We start from the raw sequence: 23,782 nt of genomic DNA, 5'->3' as shown, positions 1-23,782 counted from the left end.
CAATCCTCCAGCGGACGTGGCGTACGGCGCTGCCGGAAGTTCCGGGAAGTGGGCCCCAGGTCTGGCTCGAACTTCCGCGTTGGTCGCGCGCCTTCCTGCGGCTAAGATGGCGGCCGAGCATCCCGAGCCTCCCAAAGGAGAGTTGCAGCTGCCGCCGCCGCCACCTCCTGGGCACTATGGCGCTTGGGCTGCCCAGGAGCTTCAGGCCAAATTGGCAGAGATCGGAGCTCCGATCCAGGGTGAGGAATTCGGGAGGTCAAGAGCCGGGGCAGCGTAGGCCTAAGGGAGAAGCGGAGCCTGGTTACCCCGGAGACCCGGGGGCGGGGGGAGGGGCGGAGGCGGACCACTGGGGCCTGACTTGGTCCCTCTGGCCTGCTCGCCCTGACCTACCCCATTGATCCTGTGCTTTGACCAGCAGGGAGTCGCGAGGAGCTGGTGGAGCGGCTACAGACCTACACCCGCCAGGTGAGTGTTGGTGGCGGGGCATCAGGGGAGGCCGAGTGTCTGGAGAAGGCCTTCGTGACCCCTCACCACTCGGTCTTAGTTCTACACAGCAAGCAGGGGTTTGCTGTTTCTGCTGGTTTTTGCCATTACCTGACCAGTTGTAATCGTTTCTATATATGTCGATTCTCTCCGGTGCCTAGCTCAAGCTCCGGCAGACAGGCACTGGGTAAATTTTGTTGAATGAATGGGAGTGAATGTCGTTTTGTGGAACAGCTCTTCTTGGACTGACCTGGAGTCCTTTCTGTTCTGCAGACGGGTATCGTGCTGAATCGGCCAGTTCTGAGAGGTGAAGATGGGGACAAAGCTGCTCCCCCTCCCATGTCGGCACAGGTAAGGAGGTTGTTCCACTTTATAAGATGATTTCTGTTCAGGGTAGCCCCTCTCACATTCAGTGTATTGGGGTTGCAACTAACAGATTGGACAGGGAGTAATGGCAGCTCTTCAGATCTCCCTTGGTCCTGATCCTTATCACCTTACCCAGTGTCTGCTTCTCCAAATTCTACCTGTCATTCAAGGTTCGGCTTAAATGATCTGGAAGCCTGACTTGATTCTCCTTCAGCTGGAAAGAACTCTTTTTGCCTTCCCAGGGCACAGTTTCCATTTTGTTCAGTGAGACATTAAGGCTCATTCCTTGATTTGATTTCATAGCCTTTACATTTAGTGAGTCATTGGGACACACTGGCTCCAGTTTATTTAAGCCTTCTCAACTTTCATGTCCTTTCTGAGCCAGGATTTGAATTTTTCTCTAGGACAATGGCTCTGACCTGGGAACTGTTGACTTCTGTGTGTTGAATGAGGAGTTCCCAGGCAGCCTTTAGAGGTGTCCTCGAATTTCCTGAAATTGTATGCAAAACCTGCATTCATGGTTTTCTGGGGAGAGAGTCGATAGCTTTCCTTGGTTGATGCCCCAAAGTTAGCATCTTTTTCTATCGGTATTGCTATAGAGTATTCTTTTCTTGCATTCAGGAATTATTTGTCATTTGACTTTTAATTCTAGCACCTGGCTCATAGTAGATCCCCAGCAAATGCCTGCAGTAGGTAAACGTTTCCTAGTTTATGTTCACATTTTTTTCCACAGCTTTCTGGGATTCCCATGCCACCACCACCCATGGGACTCCCCCCTCTGCAGCCTCCTCCACCACCCCCACCACCTCCACCAGGCCTTGGCCTTGGCTTTCCTATGGCAGTTGGGCCCCGCCCACCAAACTTGGGGCCACCACCTCCTCTCCGGGTGGGTGAGCCTGTGGCTCTGTCAGAGGAGGAGCGGCTGAAGCTGGCGCAGCAGCAGGCAGCATTGCTGATGCAGCAAGAGGAGCGTGCCAAGCAGGTAGGGCAGATGGCAGCTTCGGTGTGGGTCTCATCAGGGTCCTAAAGGGGAAGTGGAGCCTCAGAGAGAGCTAGATCCTGGGGCTGAGCCTTCTGGGAGGGTCTGGACCAAAAACTAGAACATAGACCCTCAGCTGGAAGAGGACCCCAGGAAGCAGAGTTGTGACAGCCTGGCCTGAGGGATGGTGGTGCTGATGTGAGCTTGTTTTCTTTTTTAAGCAGGGAGATCATTCACTGAAGGAACATGAGCTCTTGGAGCAGCAGAAGCGGGTAATGTCCCCCAACCTTTGGCCTGATGGTCCAGTCCATTGGCTGTCACTTCTAATGCTTAGTGTCCAAAACAAGATGCACCATGCAAATTTTCTGTGGAGGTTACCTCATCCTTAAGTTCCAGTATCTTCCAAATAATCCCATCTTTTCTGGAGCCCAGGGATTGGTAAACTGCAGACTGTGACCTGATTTTCTATGGCCTGCAAGTTAAGAATGGTTTTTCTATCTTTAGAGGATTGTTAAGAAAATTAGCAAACCAAGAACATATTACAGCCCTTGCAACGGCCTATAAAGTCTAAGATATTTATCGTTTAGCCTATTACAGAAAAAGTTTGGTGATTCCTGTTAGACTCTTGTGATGTTGTTTTAGGTACCTGCATGAGGACCCTGGATTCATTTAGTCAATTGTGTTATATTTAGACTAAACGTGGTAGATGTAGTTAGAGAATGATACAGAAAACATTCAGTCCCAGAGGGGTGTTCTTTTTTTTTTTTTTTTTTTTAAAGATTTTATTTATTTATTTGAGACAGAGAGAATGAGAGACAGAGAGCATGAGAGGGAGGAGGGTCAGAGGGAGAAGCAGACTCCCTGCCGAGCAGGGAGCCTGATGCGGGACTCGATCCCGGGACTCCAGGATCATGACCTGAGCCGAAGGCAGTCGCTTAACCAACTGAGCCACCCAGGCGCCCCCAGAGGGGTGTTCTATCAGTTGTTCCCTAGAGCGTTACCGGGAGTATTAGAAAGTAAGCATTAACAGGAATAGATATGAAATTATTTATGAAGTGCTATTTTTGCTTAGATTGTGCTAGATCTCTTTTTTTTCTTTAAAGATTTTATTTATTTATTTGACAGAGAGAGACACAGCGAGAGAGGGAACACAAGCAGGGGGAGTGGGGGAGAGAGAAGCAGGCTTCCCGCTGAGCAGGGAGTCCGACGTGGGGCTCGATCCCAGGACCCTGGGATCATGACCTGAGCCGAAGGCAGACGCTTAACGACTGAGCCACCCAGGCGCCCCTAGATTGTGCTAGATCTTGAGGAGCAGATGTAAGAAAAGAATTCATTGTTCCTTAGAAATTCTTCCCTCTTGGGGAAGAAAACTCTTGTTGAAAAATAGAAGACTGTGTGTAGCTAAATGTTAAATTCTGTGGTAGAAACCAGGAGTTTCCCGGGGGTTTTTTGGTGTTATTTCCAGGGATATTCTTTTGTGATGAGAGGCCTCCTCCATTTGGATCAGTAGCCTGGAAGGGTGGGGGTTGTGAGGATGTGTGAACTCGAGTGGTACCTGATTGTTCTCCTTGGGCCTATTGGCTAAAAGCCTGCATTTGCCAGAGGCTGCCTGCCCAATGGATTTCCAAGCTGTGTCTTCACTCTCACTTCTCTCTTGTAGGCAGCTGTGCTTCTGGAGCAGGAACGGCAGCAGGAGATTGCCAAGATGGGCACCCCAGTGCCTCGGCCCCCACAAGACATGGGCCAGATTGGTGTTCGTACTCCTCTGGGTCCTCGAGGTAAGATCCTGGAAATGGAAGGGAAGGGAAAAGAATGTGTTTGAGAAATCCTAAATGTAAGTACGTATCCTATAAAGTGCATACAGTTCAATGAATTGTCGTAAACTGAACAACTCATAAAACCAGCACCAGGATCAAGAACCAAAATGATACTAATACCTCAAAAGCTCTCCCAGGCTTCCTTCTAGCCACCCCCCTCTCCCTAAGGGTGACTGACCTTTAGCAAGGAAGGTAATTTTTAAAATGCGTGTTTTGGGGCGCCTGGGTGGCTCAGTCGTTGGGCGTCTGCCTTCGGCTCAGGTCGTGATCCCAGGGTCCTGGGATCGAGCCCCGCGTCGGGCTCCCTGCTCTGCAGGAAGCCTGCTTCTCCCTCTCCCACTCCCCCTGCTTGTGTTCTCTCTCTCGCTGTGTCTCTCTCTGTCAAATAAATAAAATCTTAAATAAATAAATAAAAGTAAAATGCGTGTTTTGTCTCTTCTGACATTGGATTTCTTTCTTCTCACAGTTGCTGCTCCAGTGGGCCCCACTCCCACTGTTTTGCCCATGGGGGCCCCAGTTCCCCGGCCTCGTGGTCCCCCACCACCCCCTGGAGATGAGAATAGAGAGGTGAGATTGGTGATTTCTTTCTAGGGACAGGAGAATGTAGTTTAGGAGGATTTTTAGAGAAGGATTCTGAGAGGAGATAGGACTTCCAGGGGTGGGGGGTGGGGGAGAGCCATATTTAGTTAAGCATATTTAGGTAGGGCAGGAAGTAGGATTTGGGAGACATTTCTGGGGCAGGGTTTTGAGGTTTACTCTGAGGAGTACTGAGGGATGATTGGGTCCAGTTAGTATTGTTATCTGCTATTTACATCACTTGGCTGGCAGTCTTTCTAGTTTAAGAGGTAGGAATCCTAGCTCATTTCCTGTGTCTGGGTTGTCTCTGGCAGATGGATGACCCTTCTGTGGGACCCAAGATCCCCCAGGCTTTGGAAAAGATTCTGCAGCTGAAGGAGAGCCGCCAGGAAGAGATGAACTCTCAACAGGGTGAGTGTGTTGTGTCCCAAGGGCTGTAGGGCAGAATCTGGAGAGGCCGAGGCTGAGTCTGCATTCCTCCATCCTTTCCCCCTGAGGAGGCTTTGAGAGAGAAAATGGCCCTTGGTAAAGAGGAGTTACTGTGGGCGAGTGTCAGGGTACTAGTGCGAGGGGACTGATGGCCGCCTTTCTTCTTTGCAGAGGAAGAGGAAATGGAAACAGACACTCGCTCGTCCCTGGGCCAGTCAGCTTCAGAGACTGAGGAGGACACCGTGTCTGTATCCAAGAAAGAGGTATGGGATGGAGCTGAGTCTGGAAGGAATGTCTGGAGACCGTATTTGGGCACTGAAGTAACACCAGTGCAAGGTGTTCGATAAATAATAGCTGCTATTTCGTGCTAGTTCCTGTCCTAAGCACCTTACAGATATTTTGTGTTTAATTGTCATAAATCCTTGGAGTTCAGAGTACTGTGTGTGCCTACGTTTTATAGCTGCAAACAGTTAGGTTCTAAGAGGTGCAGGAATTTACTGAGAGGCATACAGCTTGAGAGGAGCAGAACTTTAGAGTCTGACTTCAAGGCCTCTTTCCTCCGTCACTTGGGGAAATTGGATGAGGAGATTAGGGGGCAGGCATGGTGCTTGGATTCTCTGACCCAGTTGGTTTTCCTTCTTTTGCAAGAAAAACCGGAAGCGTCGGAACCGAAAGAAGAAGAAAAAGCCCCAGCGGGTTCGGGGGGCGTCATCTGAGAGCTCTGGGGACCGAGAGAAAGAGTCAGCCCGGTCCCGTGGCTCTGACTCCCCAGCAGCTGACGTTGAAATTGAGTATGTGACTGAAGAACCTGAAATTTATGAACCCAACTTCATCTTCTTCAAGAGGATTTTTGAGGCTTTCAAGGTACAAGGAGCCCTGCACTGGGAAGGGGCAGAGATGAGCAGGGAAGGGGTGGGATGGGGAAAGACAGGGTAAGGAGGGCATCTTTCCAGTGCTGGGTTCAGGAACTAAGGAGGGACATAGGGCTTGGGTTTCCACATTGTCTGCCTCCTCAGCTCACTGATGACGTGAAGAAGGAGAAGGAGAAGGAGCCAGAGAAGCTTGACAAACTGGAGAACTCTGCGGCCCCCAAGAAGAAGGGCTTTGAGGAGGAGCACAAGGACAGCGATGACGATAGCAGTGATGACGAACAGGTGAGGCCCTCATGCTCCTGGTGGGGAGGTGGGGCCTCGGGACGGATGGCTGAGGTGCGTCCAGCCAGGGACCATGGCGAACTCCTGCAAAGGAGAATCTCTTTGGGGTGAGCCGGGCAGTATGATTCACGCCTGATAGTCCTGCTCAAAAGAAATGATGGTTTTGTTCCAGGAAAAGAAGCCAGAAGCCCCCAAGTTGTCCAAGAAAAAGTTGCGCCGAATGAATCGCTTCACTGTGGCTGAGCTCAAGCAGGTGAGACCCCAGCTGATGTAGCAGATCGAGAGCGTGGCTGGGAGACCGCATGAGAAGCTCGTAAAAATGCATAGGGGTTTTGTTTTGGGGTGGGGAGGAGGGCTTTGAAGGAGGCCTGGGTGACTTAGGCGTGTGTCCTCTGAGGACGAGAAAGAGAGAGTCAGACCTGAGAGGTTAGGGCTTTCTAGTGGCACGTTGCTGTGTTTTCCAGCTTGTGGCTCGGCCTGACGTTGTGGAGATGCACGATGTCACCGCACAGGACCCCAAGCTCTTGGTTCACCTCAAGGCCACGCGGAATTCTGTGCCTGTACCACGCCACTGGTGTTTTAAGCGCAAGTACCTACAGGGCAAACGAGGCATTGAGAAGCCCCCCTTTGAGCTGCCAGACTTCATCAAACGCACAGGCATCCAGGAGATGCGGGAGGCCCTGCAGGAGAAGGTAAGGGACTGGCCGGCGTTCAGATCGGCCCTGCAGATCCACATCTTTTTTTTTTTTTTTTTTTAAAGATTTTATTTATTTATTTGAGAGAGAAAGAGAGAGAGCACATGAGAGGGGGGAGGGGCAGAGGGAGAAGCAGACTCCCTGCTGAGCAGGGAGCCTGATGCGGGACTCGATCCCGGGACTCCAGGATCATGACCTGAGCCGAAGGCAGTCGCTTAACCAACTGAGCCACCCAGGCGCCCGATCCACATCTTTAATAGCCTATTTCAAAACTGTGAATGTGGTTCCCAAAGTCTACCTACTCGTTAACTGTCTAATTATCTGTTCTCCAGAAATCAGCACTGCATATGACAGAGGGCGGGAAGGGTGGGAGGAAAAGACATCAGCTTGTGAAAGGCAGACCTGGCCTTGATACTCAGAGCTAGCTCTCCTGCCCCATGCTGAGACTTCTGATTCCCCGTGGCTCCGTTTCCCCCCTTGTCTCCTCATTCCTCCTCTGCCTGCATCTAGCCGGCTCTTTGATCTGCGCATGGTGACTCCTTTTCCTGCAGGTGGCTTTTGGCTGTGTCTGCAGTTCCCTGTTCCCAGTGTGAGCCTGATGCACTTTGTGGCTAGAGATTCATGGTGGTTGTGTAACTTCTTAGATTTAAATTTTTAAGTTAAATGCTTTGATTAGGTAATATTTGTACTGCAAAAAATTTGGGAGGTACAAAAGTACATGATGAAAACTGCCTACCAGTTAAGACTTCAGTCACCTAGTTCTGTCCAGAGGCAGCTAATGAGGTCAGTCTGTTGATCAGATGGCTTGAAAAAATATTTATCAGTGTATAGCTGAAGATGATTTAACATGACACATCTATTTTGTTCAACATGGATTGTGTAATTTTGAGGGGTTTGAGCAGGAATGATTTTGGTAACTTCTGGAATGAGATACATGAGGTTTCCCTCTCTTTCTTTCTTTTTTAAAAATTTTATTTATTTGAGAGAGAGAAAGCAAGAGACAGAGCACAGGTGGAGGGGGACGGGCGGAGGGGGAGGAAGAAGCAGACTCCCTGCTGAGCAGGGAGCCCGATGCGGGGCTCCATCCCAGGACCCAGGGATCATGACCTGGGCCTAAGGCAGGTGCTTAACTGACTGAGCCACCCAGGCGCCCCTCTCTTTATTTATTTTGGGAGCGGGGAGCCAGATCTATGAAGAGCCAAACTTGGTGAATACCTTTTATGACCTGTCTTCTGGAATTCCCCACAGGAAGAACAGAAGACCATGAAGTCCAAAATGCGAGAGAAGGTTCGGCCCAAGATGGGGAAGATTGACATTGACTACCAGAAACTGCACGATGCTTTCTTCAAGTGGCAGACCAAGCCAAAGTTGACCATCCACGGGGACCTGTACTATGAGGTTCGGGTGTGGGGACTTGGGAGAGAAGACTGGGCCTTCGGTCATGGCTGTGTAACTCTTGGTTGGAAAGGCTTTCCAAGTTGGTACAGTGGCTCCTTTCCTCAGCCTTATAGGATTGTTCCTTAACTCCCCTTGGATGGAGTGGAATTTGAAATCTTAAAATGAGGTAGTTTTTTTTGGAGGAGAGGTTTAGTCCATGTTTTTAAAGTGACGACTGGATAAGGGGCAGAGGCGCCAAGTGGTAGATGCTTTTAGGAAAATAGTATTGAGGGTGGGAGAAAAGTTTTTTTTTTCCTGATCCTTGAAATAGCAGTCACCATGATATTAGGGAATTTTTGAGGTGGAAGGATCTTGGCGATCATCCTGTCAAGTGCCCTCATTTTACAGATGAGAAGGCAGGTCCTAAATCAGGCCGTATTCTTCTAGTGGGTTAATGTTAGCACTGGGAGTCTTGCTTCTCCCCTCCTTCCTGGCCTTTATTCCTTTTCCTACTCTAGCCAGGGAAAGGAGTGATGAGAATCAACAGGCACTAGGGCAGCTCTCAGTGGGATTTTGTATCTGGTGTGGATTGGGACTTCTCATCTTTGTTCCCCTATTCTCTTGCCATTGAATTCCCAGTGTGTGTCTGGCATTCATAATACAGTGTGCTCTGTTTTTTTCTCAGGGGAAAGAGTTTGAGACACGACTGAAGGAGAAGAAGCCAGGAGATCTGTCTGATGAGCTAAGGATTTCCCTTGGGATGCCAGTAGGACCAGTGAGTGCCAGTTACCTGACTGGGGAAGCCAAGAAGAGGGTGGGAATTGGGGCAGAAGGGAGACAAAGGACAGGGTTGGGCAGATGGTATCCTGTTCTCTTTTTCCTGCAGAATGCTCACAAGGTCCCTCCCCCGTGGCTGATTGCCATGCAGCGATATGGACCACCCCCGTCGTACCCCAACCTGAAAATTCCTGGGCTGAACTCGCCCATCCCCGAGGTGAACACTGGCCTTTCATTCTTAGCTGCCTCTGCTTTTTAACTAGAGGATGGGTTTTTTTTCGTTTTGTTTTGTTGTTGTTGTTCTTCTCTCATGCCACCCACCATGTCTCTCTTTAAAAAAAAAAAAAAAAAAGTAGTTTTTGTTTGCTAAGAAACCTGACATGCTCACCATAAAACAGTCAATGAGAATTGACAGTTTACAAAGGTGAAAAAAAAATCACCTGTTATTTCACCACTCAGAAATAACCAGATTTAAAATTTGGTGACTGTGTTTCCAGACATTCTGATATATACATGGCTGGACAGATAGAAATAATTTTATCTCAAGAATGGCATTATGCTTTTATTTTTAAATATGGAGCATTGATTTAAAAAAATTTTAATGGCTAGCAAAGTCATTAAAGTGAAAAAGAAGTAATTGTTAAACTTCAGGTAAACATTTCTGTCCCTTTAAAGAAATAGATCTTAAAAGCTTCCCAAAGTTAGGAAAGATCAGTAAGAAGTTAAGCATCCTGTTTTTAAAAGTACCTGATTTAGGGGCGCCTGGGTGGCTCAGTTGGTTAAGCAACTGCCTTCGGCTCAGGTCATGATCCTGGAGTCCTGGGATCGAGTCCCGCATCGGGCTCCCTGCTCGGCGGGGAGTCTGCTTCTCCCTCTGACCCTCCTCCCTCTCATGCTCTCTGTCTCTCATTCTCTCTCTCGCAAATAAATAAAATCTAAAAAAAAAAAAAATTAAAAGTACCTGATTTATTTTCAGACATAATGCACCCTACCCTGAAGGCTGAGGTTTATTAGTTGACTCTCTGCCTCCCATCTCCCCATCCTATTGCCTCTGGATTTCTGTTGCTACTACTTTTGCTTTGTAATACATTTAATTCTTCTCTGAAATCATAATTTCCAGAGTTACCAAGCATTAATTCTGTACTTTGTAGTGTTTCTGGAGCTTAGTAGTGGAACTGACTTGCATTTGGTCTCTTGCAGAGCTGTTCCTTTGGGTACCATGCTGGTGGCTGGGGCAAACCCCCAGTAGATGAGACTGGGAAACCACTCTATGGGGACGTGTTTGGAACCAATGCTGCTGAATTTCAGGTATAGGCCGTGGCTGTCTTACTTCAGGTCATGAAGTGTAGAGGTTGTTGGTTTATAGATTCATTATCAGGGAGCTGAGTGTTCGGAAGTTTCAAAGTCTGAAAAAGGGCATGCATTTTCCTGAGATGTGACTGACGCAAGTTCCCCCCTAGAATATGAGCTCTCTGTAGGCAGAGATTATTGTCTGTTTACTTTTATATCCCTTCAGTTTGCAACAATTTGACACATTATAAGTATATAGAAAACATTTGCTGAACGAATGAATGATCTCTTTCAGACCAAGACTGAGGAAGAAGAGATTGATAGGACCCCTTGGGGGGAGCTGGAGCCATCTGATGAAGAGTCTTCAGAAGAAGAGGAAGAGGAGGAAAGTGATGAGGACAAACCAGATGAAACAGGCTTTATTACCCCTGCAGACAGGTGGGGAGAGCAGAGTCTGCCTCTGAAGTGGTCTGTCACTGGGGGCCTTCTCTTTACTCCAGAGCTTGTTTCTCTCTTCGAAGTGGCCTCATCACTCCTGGAGGGTTCTCGTCAGTGCCGGCTGGAATGGAGACCCCTGAACTCATTGAGCTGAGGAAGAAGAAGATCGAGGAAGCGATGGACGGGTGAGAGAACCAGGCAGGGCTGATAGAGAAGGTCTTCCTCTTCCCTTCAGCCTCTGGGTTGGCCAGCTGACTCATTACCCCCTTCCCCCACCTTGTGAACCAGTTATGGAACACCAGCTCTGTGCCAGGCACTGCTGTAAGCAGTGAAAAACACAAGGTAAGCAGCTCATCAGAGAACAAGCTGATTTCAGATAGGGGTAGGATGTGTGAAGCAAAGTCAACTAGGTAATGGGATGTGGAGGGATTTGAGTGGTGGGGAGGTCTTTGGGAAGGTCCCACTGAGCTATCTGAGCCGAGAGCTGAATGTTAGGAAAGATCTAACCACGGGGTGATCCAGCGCAGAAGGAGCTGTAAGTGCCTAAGACAGGCATGGGTTTCTCATAGTCTTGCAATGGAAACTCTCTTATTAGGTATGTAAATGTATGGTATTGTTAAGTCTTCTTGATGAATTGACCCCTTTTTCCTGAGGTGATCTTCTCTTTGCCTATTCTGTTCTTTGTTCCATTTTGCCATTTGCCTACATTTTAGATTAATTGAACATTTTTTTTTATGACTCCATTTTATCTCCTTTGTTGACTTATTAACTGTAAAGCTCTGTTTTGTTATTTTTAGTGGTTGCTGTAGGGTTTATAGTATCCATCTTTATCACAATCTACCTTCAGGTGATAATGCCACTTCTGGGGAGTAGTGAGCACCTAATAGCAGTATACTTCCATTTCTCTCTTCCCAACCTTTGCACTGTTGTCATGCTTTTTACTTTGACATGTTGTAAATCCTACACTATGTGGTTATTTTTGTTTAAATGGTCAGTTGTCCTTTTTTTTTTTTATCTTTTAGAGAGATTTGAATAATTAGTCCTATATTAACTCATCTAATTACCATTCTCAGTGTTCTTTAATTTCTTCGTGTACATCCAGGTTTCCATCTGGTAGCATTTTCCTTCCACCGGAAAGGCATCCTTCAGCATTTCTTGTTGTGGGTCTGCTGGTCATGAATTTTTTCAGTGTTGGCAGTCTAAAAACTATTTCATTTGTCCTTTTGAAAGATTTATTTTATTTTAATTTTTTTGGTTTGTTTTATTTAAATGTCCTTTTGAAAGATTTTTGATTTTTGTCAGGAACAGGATCCTAGGTTGACAGTAGTTTTTTACTTTTAGTACTTTATTTTGGGGTGGGGGGGGGCAGAGGAAGAGGGAGAGAGAGAATCCCAAGCAGGCTCCATGCCCAGCATGGAGCTCAACATGGGGCTTGATCTCACAACCCTGAGATCATGATCTGAGCCGAAATCAAGAGACAGACACTTAACCGACTGAGCCACCCAGGTGCCCCTCTCCAAATACATTTCTTTTCCCTTTGCTTTCTCTTCTCCTTTGGCAACTCCAATTATATATGTATTAGATCTCTTGAAGCTGCCCTCCTGCTCACTGATGCTCTGTTCATTTTGAAAATATCTCTTTTTTCTTTGTTTTTCCTTTTTTTTTTTTTTCCTTTTAAAGATTCATTTATTTGAGAGAGAGAGCACGAGCGGGAGGGGCAGAGGGACACAGAGAGAGAATCCCAAGCAGACTCCACGCTGAGCATAGATCTTAATTCGGGGCTTGATCTCATAACCCTGAGGTCACGACCTGAGCCGAAACCAAGAGTTGGACACTTAACGGACTGTGCCACCCAAGCACCCCACATGCTTGTTAATTTTTGATTGAAAGCCAGACTTTGTAAAATTCACCTTGTTGGGTGCAGGGTTCTTTTGTACTCCTATAAATCTTGTTCAGGTTTGTTTAGGCACACAGTTAAGGTACTTGGAAACAGTTTGATTCTCTCAGGTCTTGCTTTTCAGGTTCCTGAGGCAGGACTGAAGTGGTGTGCAGTCCCCTCTCCTACTAGGCACAGGACGTTCTGTATACTCTATACCCAGTGCCCTGTTAATCAGGATTTTTAATCAGGCTAGTGAGTTAGGCACTATTCCCTGGCCCATGTGGGCAGCAGGCATTGTTACCACTAGTCTTTTTGGGTGCTGCTTTCCCCGGCTCTGGTACTTTACTCACCTGAGTACTGAGGAGGACCCTCTGTAGGTCTCCTGAGTCCTCAAGTCTCTGTGCTGCTGTCTCTTCTCTAGGACTCTGCCTTGTGATCTCTAGCTGCCTTGGTCTCTCTGGTCTTTCAGCTTCATCCCTTCAACTCCGTCGACTAGAGTCCTCTGGGCTCTACATGGGTTCCCTCTCCTTGTTCTGTGGCCTGCAGACTTTCTCAATGCAGGAGGCAGGGTAACTGAAGGACACGCCTCATTTGTTTCCTGTCTCACCAGTTACTCTCCTTTGTTACCCCCTGTCCAGTGACTGGAAGATCTTTGTTTCATGTGTTTTGCCGATTTTTTTTTTGGTTGTTTCAGGTGGGAGGCTAAATCTGGTCCCTGTTTCTCCTTCTGCAGAAGTCTCAAGCTTTGCATATTCAAGGAAGAAAAGGAGGAAGGGTCATGTGGTTGGAGTATAGTGAACAGGGATTAAGTAAGGGACCAGATTGTGAACCCTTTAGATCATGTAGGGAGGTTGGGTTTATTCAAATAATCAGAAGCCTCAGGATTTTGAGCAAAGGAATGACAGGATCTGAACTGTTTTAAGGTGTTAACTCTGGCCGCTATGTGAGAATAGATTGTTACCTCTTCCAGCGGGAGAGGTGGGGAGAGGTCTGGGTTGATATTGGTAGATTTGCTCTTGTGTTTTGAGTGAAATCATTGAAATTCATGGCGAGACTGGCTCAGATGGTTCTTGCGCCGTAAGAAGTACTGGAAGTTTGAGTTCTCTATGTTAGGACTCCAGGTACAACTTTGGGCAGGAGCTGTTGTCGTCTCTTTTCTCCTGCCATCTTCTCTGTACCAGAGTTCTTTTGGAAACTTTTCAGCCTGACCCTTAGCCCTTCTTCACATGTGGGAATCTTAGTTTCTGATCTCCTAAACCTGGTTCAGGGGATCCTTTAACTCAGTCCCTGTATTCCTTCCAGGCTGTATTTCCTGGAATCAGCACTGCTCCACCCCCCTCTCCACTGACCCGGTCCTTTCCTCTCGTGGGTCTTTACGACCCGCAGAGGCAGCCTAGGCATCATTTTTCCTTTGGGTGTCTTAGAATTCCTCTGGGAGCTGGGCGGAGGTGCTGCTGTGTTCTCTTTGCTTCCCCTTCTGGAGACCCTTATGTCCCTTCCTTTTTGGGCCTGACTGCATTGTCCTTTGCAGAAGTGAGACACCTCAGCTGTTCACTGTGTTACCAGAGAAGAGAACGGCCACTGTTGGGGGAGCCATGATGGGATCAACCCACATCTATGACATGTCCACAGTGAGCACTCTTTTGGGGGCTGGGAAAGGGGGCAGAAACGAAGTCTTCCAAGCCTCTCTGTAGATGACAAGACTCTGATCCCTTTTCCAGGTGATGAGCAGGAAGGGCCCGGCTCCCGAGCTACAAGGTGTGGAAGTGGCCCTGGCACCTGAAGAGTTGGAGCTGGATCCCATGGCCATGACCCAGAAGTATGAGGAGCATGTGCGGGAGCAGCAGGCACAGGTGGAGAAGGAAGACTTTAGTGACATGGTGGCCGAGCATGCTGCCAAACAGAAGGTAGGAGGTCACAGGGGAACCCAGCTGGGTGTGAGCCAGGGACTAGGTACCAGGGACTCCATTTTCAGTGGCGTGGTGTCCTCTAATATGAGAATGAGGGTGCACTCAGTGTCTGCTGCCCTGAGCTTCCCCGGTGCCGGAAACCTTAGAAATCCTCCGGTGGGCTGCCCTCTTTAAGGATGATGAAACTAAGGCACAGGGAGGGGAACTGATCCAAGTCTGAGAATCCAGTTTTAGCACTTTCTCCACAGATCCATGTGGCTGAGTCAGGCTGCCCACCCTTGTCTTGGGGATCAGTGGGTTGTTTCACCTGTTGTAACCTGTTTCTCTTTCTCTCCTCTAGCAAAAGAAACGGAAAGCTCAGCCCCAGGACAGCCGCGGGGGCAGCAAGAAATATAAAGAGTTCAAATTTTAGGTCCCCCTCACACATCTGGCCCTCCTTTAGGCCCTTTGTGTGGATGCTTGGGCTTCACACATGGTCCCCCAAGAGCCAGCTCTCCCACAATTCCCAAGGGCTCATCATTTCATGTTCTTATTTTAGACCTGTTTTGTAAATAAAGCTGTTTCCCAAGGAAAGAGATGCATATGTAACACTTCTGATCCTCCTTCATCTTTTAATCCCCTCGTGCAAAAGGACTAAAACAGGCTTTTTCTGCAACTTCAGGGCTGCCTCAGTGACCAGGGGCATGCGCCTGGATCAGATGTTGCAGTTGAGACTGGTGATAAACTCAAAGCCAGGCTGAAATTGTGTCTTACCACTGCCTGCTTTTGTTAAGAGGGCTCTCCGGGAAGTACCTCTAGGTCTGGTTTGACCTTACTACTTTGTCCTTGGGGACTAAAAATAGCCAGCTTAGCACCCTGGCTGGGCTGAGGAAGTGCAGTGGGCTTGGGAAGTAGGCCAGGTCAGGCCTTCTTAATAGACCTGTGGCCAAAGGAGTCCCAAGTCCATACCTAGGAGAGAACACAACTCAAAATCTTGATTGTCCTGAGTCCGTGTGAACTCCTGAGTGGTTTCAGTCACCCAGTCTCTAGATGCGGGTGGGGGGCTTGCTTTCTCCAGGTTCTAGTCCTCTGGTCCCAAGAAGTCTTCCCAACAGGCTAGACAAGGTTGGACTTCAGGGGCCCAACAGGTATTTGCTGGGTGCTGAGGAGAGAAGTCATTCTGCTGTTGTACTACTGGTATTGCTTTGCCCAAAGTGCACCAACCAAGGTGCCCATGTCAGGAGACTTGAAGATGGTTTTGGAGTTGATGGATGGCTGGTGGGGCGGGGCGGAGGGAGGGGGTGTGTAGTGTGGGAGAACCCATGTTGGACGTGGCAGTTGATTGAGCTAAGTCTTGGGAGGAGTAGAATGTTAGAGATTAAGTAAACGGTGAAAGCAGAGAAAACATTACAGGTGGAAGAAATTGAGGGCAGGGATGAAGGGGCTTGAACTCTAGAATCCTTCCTTGGGGGAGGGGAGCAGTAAGACAGAAAAGGAGGAAGGGTGGCTCCTAATGGTCCGGGGCTTAGCTTTATATTTCTTTCACCCTTGCCAGACAGGGCCTTCTGGACTCTAGGTCTCAGAGCCCACGCGCCTATGGTGGAGAGAAGCAGGGACGGAAACTTCACAGCCCACAGGCGCGCGGGCCGACCACTGGGTCGCCACGGTTCCCTTTGTAGGTCGTGAAGAAACCCCGGGGCGCAGAGCGGGGGTGGGGTGGGGTGGGGGGGCGGCTAGGTAGGCTGGCGCGACGCGGGCTTTGCCGGGCTCTGGGGATCCGAGGGCCCCGAAGCGCGCTCCCGCGGCAGCCCCCTCCTGGCCGGGGCCGCGCCCCGGAAAAGCGGAGTTTCCGCTGGCCTAGCTGTTGCTGCCGAGAGGACGGCGGGGGAGGGGAGGACCGGGCCGGCTGGCTGCCGCCCGCGCCGCGGATTTAAGAGTAGTGTCCGGCCGGGTTCGGGAACGAGGGAAGCGCGGGGACCTAGGGAGCAAGGGGAGCGAGGGGAGCGCGCCCACAGGCTCGCCACGGACGCGAGCGCGAGCCCGGGCTCCGCCCCTCGGTGCTGGGTGGGGCCGGCGCCAGCCAGAGCTCCCCGCCCCCCACGGACACGCCCACCCAGTGTCTCGGCGGCGCGAGCCGCGACAGGCAGCGGCGGGCGAGCGCGAGGACCGCGCGCCGAGAGGCCCCGCGCGTGCGTGCAGCCTCTCGCTCGCTCGCTCGCGCGCTCGGGCGGGCGGGCTGAGGAGACGAGTAGATTCCTCGCCGCCGCCGTGGGAGAAGCCTGGGCGTCCTCTCGGCGTCGCCCGGGTCCTCGTAACCCCCGCGCCCCCCACCCCCGGCCGGGCCATGGCTGAACGCGGAGGGGCGGGTGGTGGTCCTGGAGGCGCCGGGGGCGGCAGCGGCCAGCGGGGCTCTGGGGTCGCCCAGTCCCCGCAACAGCAGCAGCCGCCGCAGCAGCCGCCGCCTCAGCAGCCGACGCCCCCCAAGCTGGCCCAGGCCACCTCGTCGTCCTCGTCCACCTCGGCGGCGGCCGCCTCCTCCTCGTCCTCGTCCACCTCCACCTCCATGGCCGTCGCGGTGGCCTCCGGCTCCGCGCCTCCCGCCGGCCCGGGGCCAGGCCGCACCCCCGCCCCGGTGCAGATGAACCTGTACGCCACCTGGGAGGTGGACCGGAGCTCGTCCAGCTGCGTACCCAGGTGAGCGGCGGGCGGGGGGGACCGGGCCCTCGGGGCCGCAGGACCGGGTCTGTGACAGGCCCCCCCGCCTTTTCATTCTTCCCCGTCCCAGCGCCCAAGGGAGCGCCCCCTCCCTGGATTCCCCCTGGCTGCCCCGCCTGGCTCCTGCCTGGCTCCTGCCAGGCCTCCCAGGACTCCTCCTGCGGGGACCCCGCCCTCTCCTGGCAGCCCCACCTTCTGCCTCGGCCCGAGACCACCCTTTTCCCCTCCCCGATTGGGGCCTTCTGGACTCTCAGCCCGGGGCCTTCTCTCTTCGATCTGACCGAATCCGGCCTTCCTGGCGGTCAGTTTCCCTGCGAATGTCACAGACTCTTTTCCTTGCCTCGTTGGCGCCCGTGGGCTGTACATATGTTACATGGATGTGGTATAGATGTCTTTTGATATTATTATTTCCCAATATACTTAGCGTGTGTCAAACTCCGTTGTCACCTTCTGCCAGGTAAAGCCCATAGAGTAACCCTTGAGGCTTCTAGTCTTCAGTACGCACACGTTCATTTGGGCTTCAGATTACACACATTCTGTCCTGGCCTCTGTGCTCTTGTAAAAGTCCTATTTAATGTGTCTTTAAGTGTATTTTTCATCCCCTCCTCCCTCCCCAGTAGCTAGTCACAAATTCTTCCAGCCCTGGAAGGCTACATAAAATTACTGCCTTTTTCCTTAAATTCAGTCCATTCCTCTGTCTGTTGGAACCATCTGGGGACTTTCCTTTCATTGGTTAAAATATGCCTGAGTTTGTGATGTTTTCTCTTTCTGTATTGGCAAAGCAGTGTTTCTCCAACTCTTTGGGGACAGTGTGCAGTGTCTTACAGTTTAACCCATGAATAGACACTGGAGCTGGTTTCACCTAGTAAGCCCAGAAAAGTGCCTGGAGGTGATCTTTTTGTCACCTCTAAACTGAGCCGATTCTGTTGCCTTGGAGTTTTGGACTTGCTCCTTATTGTGTTAGCCCAGCCTTGGGTAGATGGATGTGTAAGTGGGGGTTAGGAAGTATTGTCTGGTACCAGCCTCAACTCTATTTATCTCCCCCTCCCTTTATTTTGAGTCGTTTCTTGCATACAAAATTATACACATACACACACACACAGATATCTCCTAGATAAGGTATTTTACAAACTGATGAAAAGTACATTTCTATACATGACTCAGCTTAAGAAATAGAGCATTATAAATTATGTTGAAGCCCTCAGGATGCCCTTCCTGACCATATCCCCTACTTCCCCCACAAAGGTAAACACTATCCTGAATTGTGTGTTTATTATTTCCCTTGTCTTTTAAAGGTTCTGTTGTATGCATGCATCGCTAAACAGTATTTTTTAGTTTTGAGTGTTTTTGAAATTTATGTAAGTGCCGTCACACTGTATGTGTTCTGTGAATTAATTCAGTTGTGTTAGTGTGTTTTAACTGAGCATTAAGCTTGTGAGACTCGTCAGTGGGGTATAGTGGCTCTAGTTTAAATATTTTCACTAACGGATAGAATTTCATTGTATGAATATATCATAATTCTCCTTTTGGTGAACATTTGGGTTGTTTCTTGTTTGTTAACAGGAACAGTAATGCTTTAAATATTTTTGTCCAGGACTCCTGGTGTTCCTTGCAAAAATTTCTTTTGGTTGGCTTTATATGTTTGGGTGGAATTGCTGTTTGCAGAGTATACATCTGAAACATTTTTTAGATAATGCTTAATTGTCTTCCATTCATGCCCCCCCCCCCCCTTACTCTTCATGTCCTTTGTGTTTCAGCATTCACTTCACTGACTTACACTTTCTTTTTTCTTTGTCTTTCCTTCAGGGTAATCAGAAGCCAGATTAGTTTAGTTTGCTTTGGCCAGTGCCCTAGCACAACACCAAACTCAAGTGGGAGTTTAGTGTGTAATGGTCCTTAACAGGCTTCTCTCTTTCTAGGTAGGTCCATCTATAGTCAAAGTATTTTAATCTACCTCTTTCAAACATAAAAGCACTGTACCCCTTCCTACATTGGTCCAGTGTTAGTCCATTCTTCCTTCATATCTTTCGCTATGTTTGGTGACATTTGGACAACTGCCTTTTCTAGCTTGTTAGATCGAAAAGGCATTGAGCCAACTGGGAAGAAGCTGCTGTGCAACAGAGGGAGATAAATAAAATCACTGATTGCTGTTGATTCTTTTTTTTTTTTTTTTGTCTGTGCCTGTTGGTCACTGAAAAGTCCATGTAATAAATTATTAGCCCAAGAAACAGCCTACCATCCTGAGTAAATGGGTAATTATTATGCTAACTTGGTGTGAGAGGCTTAGGTTGGCTTGTTGTTTTCACCTGCTGGGAGCATGCAGTTATGTCATGTCTACTAACCAGTCCTTGAGATTGTCAGCTGTCCTGCTCTGACTTTGTTTTTCAGCTATCACCCTTGTGCCTCCCAGCTCCTTGTGGAACACTTGTGCTCTTTGGAGCATGCTGTTTTATCTGCAGGATGGAAAACAACACCCTGTGGGGAGAAAATGTCCTGCTATTGGCCCTTCCAATTACTAGAGTCATCTGGTTAATTTGAGGTCTCCTTGTTTACTTGTTCATGTTGTTTAGAATGTATTGGTAATGTGCACCCTGTATGCAGCAGTCTGTTTATAGCCTAGGATTAACATTCTTGTCTCATGTAACTTAAATGAGACACAGGCATGTAACATATGTGCACTTAAAAATGTATACATGATAGTGGATTTAAGGCTTTATATATATGTATATGTATAAACTTTTTATGGTTGAAGAGAATACCTATAGTTGGCTTTAAAATAACTAAATTGTTTTATTCATTGACATTTTTACCAGCATTTTTTTTTTTTAAGATTTTATTTATTTATTTGACAGACACAGCGAGAAAGGAGTACAAGCAGGGAGAGTGGGAGAGGGAGAAGCAGGCTTCCCGCGGAGCAGGGAGCCCGATGCGGGGCTCGATCCCAGGACCCTGGGATCATGACCTGAGCCGAAGGCAGACGCTTAACGACTGAGCCACCCAGACGCCCCTTTACTAGCATTTTTTTAAGTTAAAAGATTAATACATGTCCATGATTAGAAATTCAAGCAGTACCGAAAGATGGAAATTTAAAAGGAAAAAGCCCCCAGTCTTGTCTCTGTTTTCACTCTCCCGAGGTGATCACTGGGAAATACAGTTGGCTTTTAAGATTCTGTTACAAGCAGGTAGGTCTATTATAGTTCATGAAATTCACAGCTTTAGAAGTTGACATTGTTTTCTCTCCTTACCAAGTAGTGCTTCCTCTACTATGGCCCATGTATTGGCTAGTGGTGTGGCGACATTATAGGCAGGTGGCATGTTGCTTGACGTTAAGGGAAGAGTTTTAGAGTTTCATCGTTGATCCCTTCTCTTTGGTCCTTGTATGGTGAAGTTTTTTTCCCTGATGTTCTTTTCTCTTTTTGAGTTTCTTCAGTAGGGGAGGCAGAAAAATTACTAAATTTCACGGGTACAGGGGCGCCTGGGTGGCTCAGTCGTTAAGCGTCTGCCTCCGGCTCAGGTCATGATCCCGGGGTCCTGGGATCGAGCCCCGCATCGGGCTCCCTGCTCCGCGGGAAGCCTGCTTCTCCCTCTCCCACTCCCCCTGCTTGTGTTCCCTCTCGCTCTCTGTCAAATAAATAAATAAAATCTTTTAAAAAAATAAATAAATTTCACGGGTGCACAACATTTCCTCAGTGGCATAAAACCAATTATTTGGAGATAAAATGTGCTGTTATATTACTTACAAACTGTATCACCTTTGTCTTTTGAGTACAAAGCACATTTGCATATCCTTATCTGTATATGCACTTAGGGAAGGAGTTCAGGAGTTATCAGTTGCATTTCTCCTTAGACCACATTTTTTTTTTAATTGGGTACCGAAGTTAAGCCTTATTGGATACAACTGTTAGAACCAAAGGAGGTGGCCATGGCTAAGTTGACATGACTAGTCTGCAGTAGAAGTGTTACTTTTTTTTTTTTTTTTTTAAAGATTTTATTTATTTATTTGAGACAGAGAGAATGAGATACAGAGAGCATGAGAGGGAGGAGGGTCAGAGGGAGAAGCAGACTCCCTGCCGAGCAGGGAGCCCGATGCGGGACTCGATCCAGGGACTCCAGGATCATGACCTGAGCCGAAGGCAGTCGCTTAACCAACTGAGCCACCCAGGCGCCCCGAAGTGTTACTTTCATCAAGACACTTAGGAACAGTTGCCCCTCTAACCACAAAAGCACTAGGCAAGCCAGGATATATTATTCTTATATTCTTACTGTATGCCAAAGCAAACTCTTCCACACCTTAATTTTTTTATCCATTGATTGGGAATACTTTTACTTGCCATTCATTCTAAAATGTGGGTGAAATAAATGCAAAATAGGACCTATAGGTCTGTAAGAGAAAGTACTTCTTAAATGATAGATATGAAGTAAATGAAATTGATCAAATAAGAGAGACCTGGTGAAATTTTTATTATTTCCCTAGCATTAAAAGTCTTAAAAGCATATTCGTATCTTAGAAGATTTGAGTTTCACGTTGTGAGTGTTGTAATAGAATATCCTCTCTATCAGGGTAATATTATCCATTGTCCCTGTGGAAGCTCAGATTCCTTAAGTCAGAAAGAGAATGACTTTCACAGAGTCCGTTTTACATGTATTGATTTACAGATCTTTTGGGCACATTAGTGGTTATGTGATTTCTTTTTAAATTAGTTTTCCAATTTCTTAGTTGAGCCAGTAAGCTGCTACTGTTACTGTGCGTGTTTGCCTCAGTGTGCATGAGGGAGGTACAAGTAAGAATATGGGCTGTGTCTTTTCACTGCTTCAAGCCAGGAAGCTTGTCCTGTTTTGGCCTGGACTTGAAGGTTTAGTGCATCCTCCGAAATTTGGAGTTGGCTTGGCTTGCATCCGTGGCATCACATTCTGGGAGTACTTTAGGTGTCCAAGGTAGCTGTAGGAATGCTCGTAAGAGTTGGTCTTTTTCCAGTGTGGGTTCAGAGTGGTATTAGAGCTCTTGAGAAAAGAGAGTTTGAAGTTGGTCTTACAATGTCTTTCAGAGGCCCCTTGGGCTGGATTGAGTGAGGTGATTTGGTTTTAGACTGGCAAGCACGGACAGAATCCTCCCTTCTCTAGGCCTCGTTGGAAGAATAACCAGCATAGCTTCTGATGGTTTTAGAGAATCAAGATGTTTATGCCTAGACACCAACTCTAGAGTATTTTCCTCTTCCTGCCATTCACAGGGCAGTTGTCTGGTTAGAAAGCCTGCTGGGCCTGCATTCCCTTTTACCTTATTACAGACGAGAGAAGAGCTGCAGTCACAGCTCAGGGAGCTGCTTAGATAGACCTATATCTGGCCTCTACGTTGGATAGAGAAGTAGAGTAGAAGAGCAGTAGAGAAGGCCAGTAAATGATCATAAATTGTTGTTTAGCTTATATATCTTCCAGAAAACAGTTTGTGAAAGCATTCCATTTGACATCCACTTAAATCTTAACATCATAAGCTGTTTTATCTATAAAGCTGTGCTGTCCAATACAGTAACCACTAGTTGCATGTGCTATTTAAGTTAAGATTAATTAAAATTGAATAAAATTTAAAATTCTCTTTCTTAGTTGTATTAGACACATTTCGTGTCACACTACTCTCATGTGGTTAGTGGCTTCCGTATTAGACAAGGCAGATCTAGAACATTTTCAGGACCACAGAAAGTTCTATTAGATAACACTATTTTTTTTTTTTAAGATTTTATTTATTTATTTGTCGGAGAGAGAGCACAAGCAGGGAGAGCGGCAGGCAGAGAGAGAAGCAGGTTCCCCACTGAGCAGGGAGCCCAATGCTGGACTGGGATCATGACCTGAGCTGAAGGCAGATGGGTAACCGACTGAGCCACCCAGGCGTCCCTAGATAACACTATTTTTAAAAGAAAATTGCCTAACCATGGTATTTCTAGTATTAATATCTGCAGTTTCTCCTTATTTATTTAATTAAGCTGAATACTTTTGTCCTCTTCCATATTATTTTAAAATGTCCCGTTTTTTCACTATTTCAAGGACCTGTTCGTTTTCTTCTATTAGTTGTTCCCCTTTAAATGTTTTTATATTTTAATCTGCTCACTTCTTGTAGGGAATTTGCTTCCTGGTGCCTGCCTGCCATTTGTTTCCCACAGTTTTAGGTCTTAGTCAATACCTATTGAGAAAACTGTCTAGAAACATTAATTCTAAAATGGCTTTTAGTGGCACCTCGGTGGCTCAGTTGGTTAAGTGTCTGCCTTCGGCTCAGGTCATGATCCTGGGGTCCTGGGATTGAGCCCCACATCGGGCTTCCTGCTCAGTGGTGAGTCTGCTTCTCCTTCTGCCTTTACCCCTCCCCCTGACTTTTTCTCACTCTCTCTCTCTCTTGCTCTCACTCTCAAATAAATAAATAAAAATCTTAAAAAAAAAAATAAAATGGCTTTAGATGGCTAGATTATATGTGATATTAATTTTTGTCCTTATTTTTTGTGATGATTTCTAAACTTTATATAATAAACATGTATTACAGAACAGACCAGTGAATGTTGTTTTAAAAATATATATTTAAAAATACATATCAACTCTACTTGATTATATACCTTAAAGGAGTGAACTTTGCAAATTCTATATTGCAATAAGGCTGTGAAAAAAAAGTACATATTGAATGGATAAAGACATGGGGTACTAAAGTTTTACTCCACTCATTACCTTCCTTTCTTGGTTCTAGAATTGCTAGTTCCTTTTTATTGATAGCAAATGTGGTGAATGGGGAATGTTCTAGATGCTGTTTCCCTCGTGGTGGGTGGTTGACAAAGTAGTACTGAAAACGGTACATTTATTTAATATTTATGTAGATTCTTTTAGACAGTAAAGTGTTTTAAGATACACTCAAGGTCGGGCGCCTGGGTGGCTCAGTTGGTT

General features: G+C 47.6%; 2 protein-coding genes across 5 annotated transcripts in view; both read left to right on the top strand.

Annotated features, from left to right (window-relative positions):
- The first annotated feature begins 90 nt into the window (after positions 1–90).
- Positions 91–14,743, top strand: SF3B2 (splicing factor 3b subunit 2). 4 transcript variants are annotated; one of them, XM_021685559.2, is made up of 22 exons: positions 93–239; positions 419–465; positions 757–834; positions 1,583–1,831; positions 2,050–2,100; positions 3,489–3,606; positions 4,112–4,212; positions 4,536–4,632; positions 4,822–4,913; positions 5,299–5,514; positions 5,667–5,804; positions 5,977–6,057; positions 6,269–6,496; positions 7,748–7,897; positions 8,562–8,651; positions 8,763–8,870; positions 9,854–9,961; positions 10,239–10,381; positions 10,465–10,566; positions 13,792–13,891; positions 13,982–14,167; positions 14,511–14,743. In XM_021685559.2, exons 1-22 carry the CDS (start codon positions 107–109, stop codon positions 14,580–14,582), a joined length of 2,688 nt encoding a protein of 895 aa, XP_021541234.1. In that variant the 5' UTR covers positions 93–106; the 3' UTR covers positions 14,583–14,743. The 4 variants fall into 4 exon arrangements, with proteins under 4 accessions (XP_044775511.1, XP_021541234.1, XP_044775512.1 ...); XM_044919577.1 differs by having other exon boundaries at positions 95–239; positions 2,053–2,100; positions 9,854–9,898; positions 10,341–10,381; XM_021685558.2 differs by having other exon boundaries at positions 95–239; positions 416–465.
- A 1,565-nt stretch (positions 14,744–16,308) lies between these two features.
- Positions 16,309–23,782, top strand: part of PACS1 (phosphofurin acidic cluster sorting protein 1) — a 143,882-nt gene continuing 136,408 nt past the window's right edge. Inside the window, exon 1 of the mRNA XM_044919272.1 lies at positions 16,309–16,843. Within this exon, the coding sequence (XP_044775207.1) occupies positions 16,494–16,843 (350 nt within the window). The 5' untranslated portion in view covers positions 16,309–16,493. The remainder of the gene's footprint in view (positions 16,844–23,782) is intronic.

This window comes from Neomonachus schauinslandi, chromosome 11, assembly GCF_002201575.2.
Source record: "Neomonachus schauinslandi chromosome 11, ASM220157v2, whole genome shotgun sequence".
NCBI lineage: Eukaryota > Metazoa > Chordata > Mammalia > Carnivora > Phocidae > Neomonachus > Neomonachus schauinslandi.
Note: the sequence above shows the minus strand (reverse complement) of the source record. Positions and strands in the feature narration are given on the sequence as shown.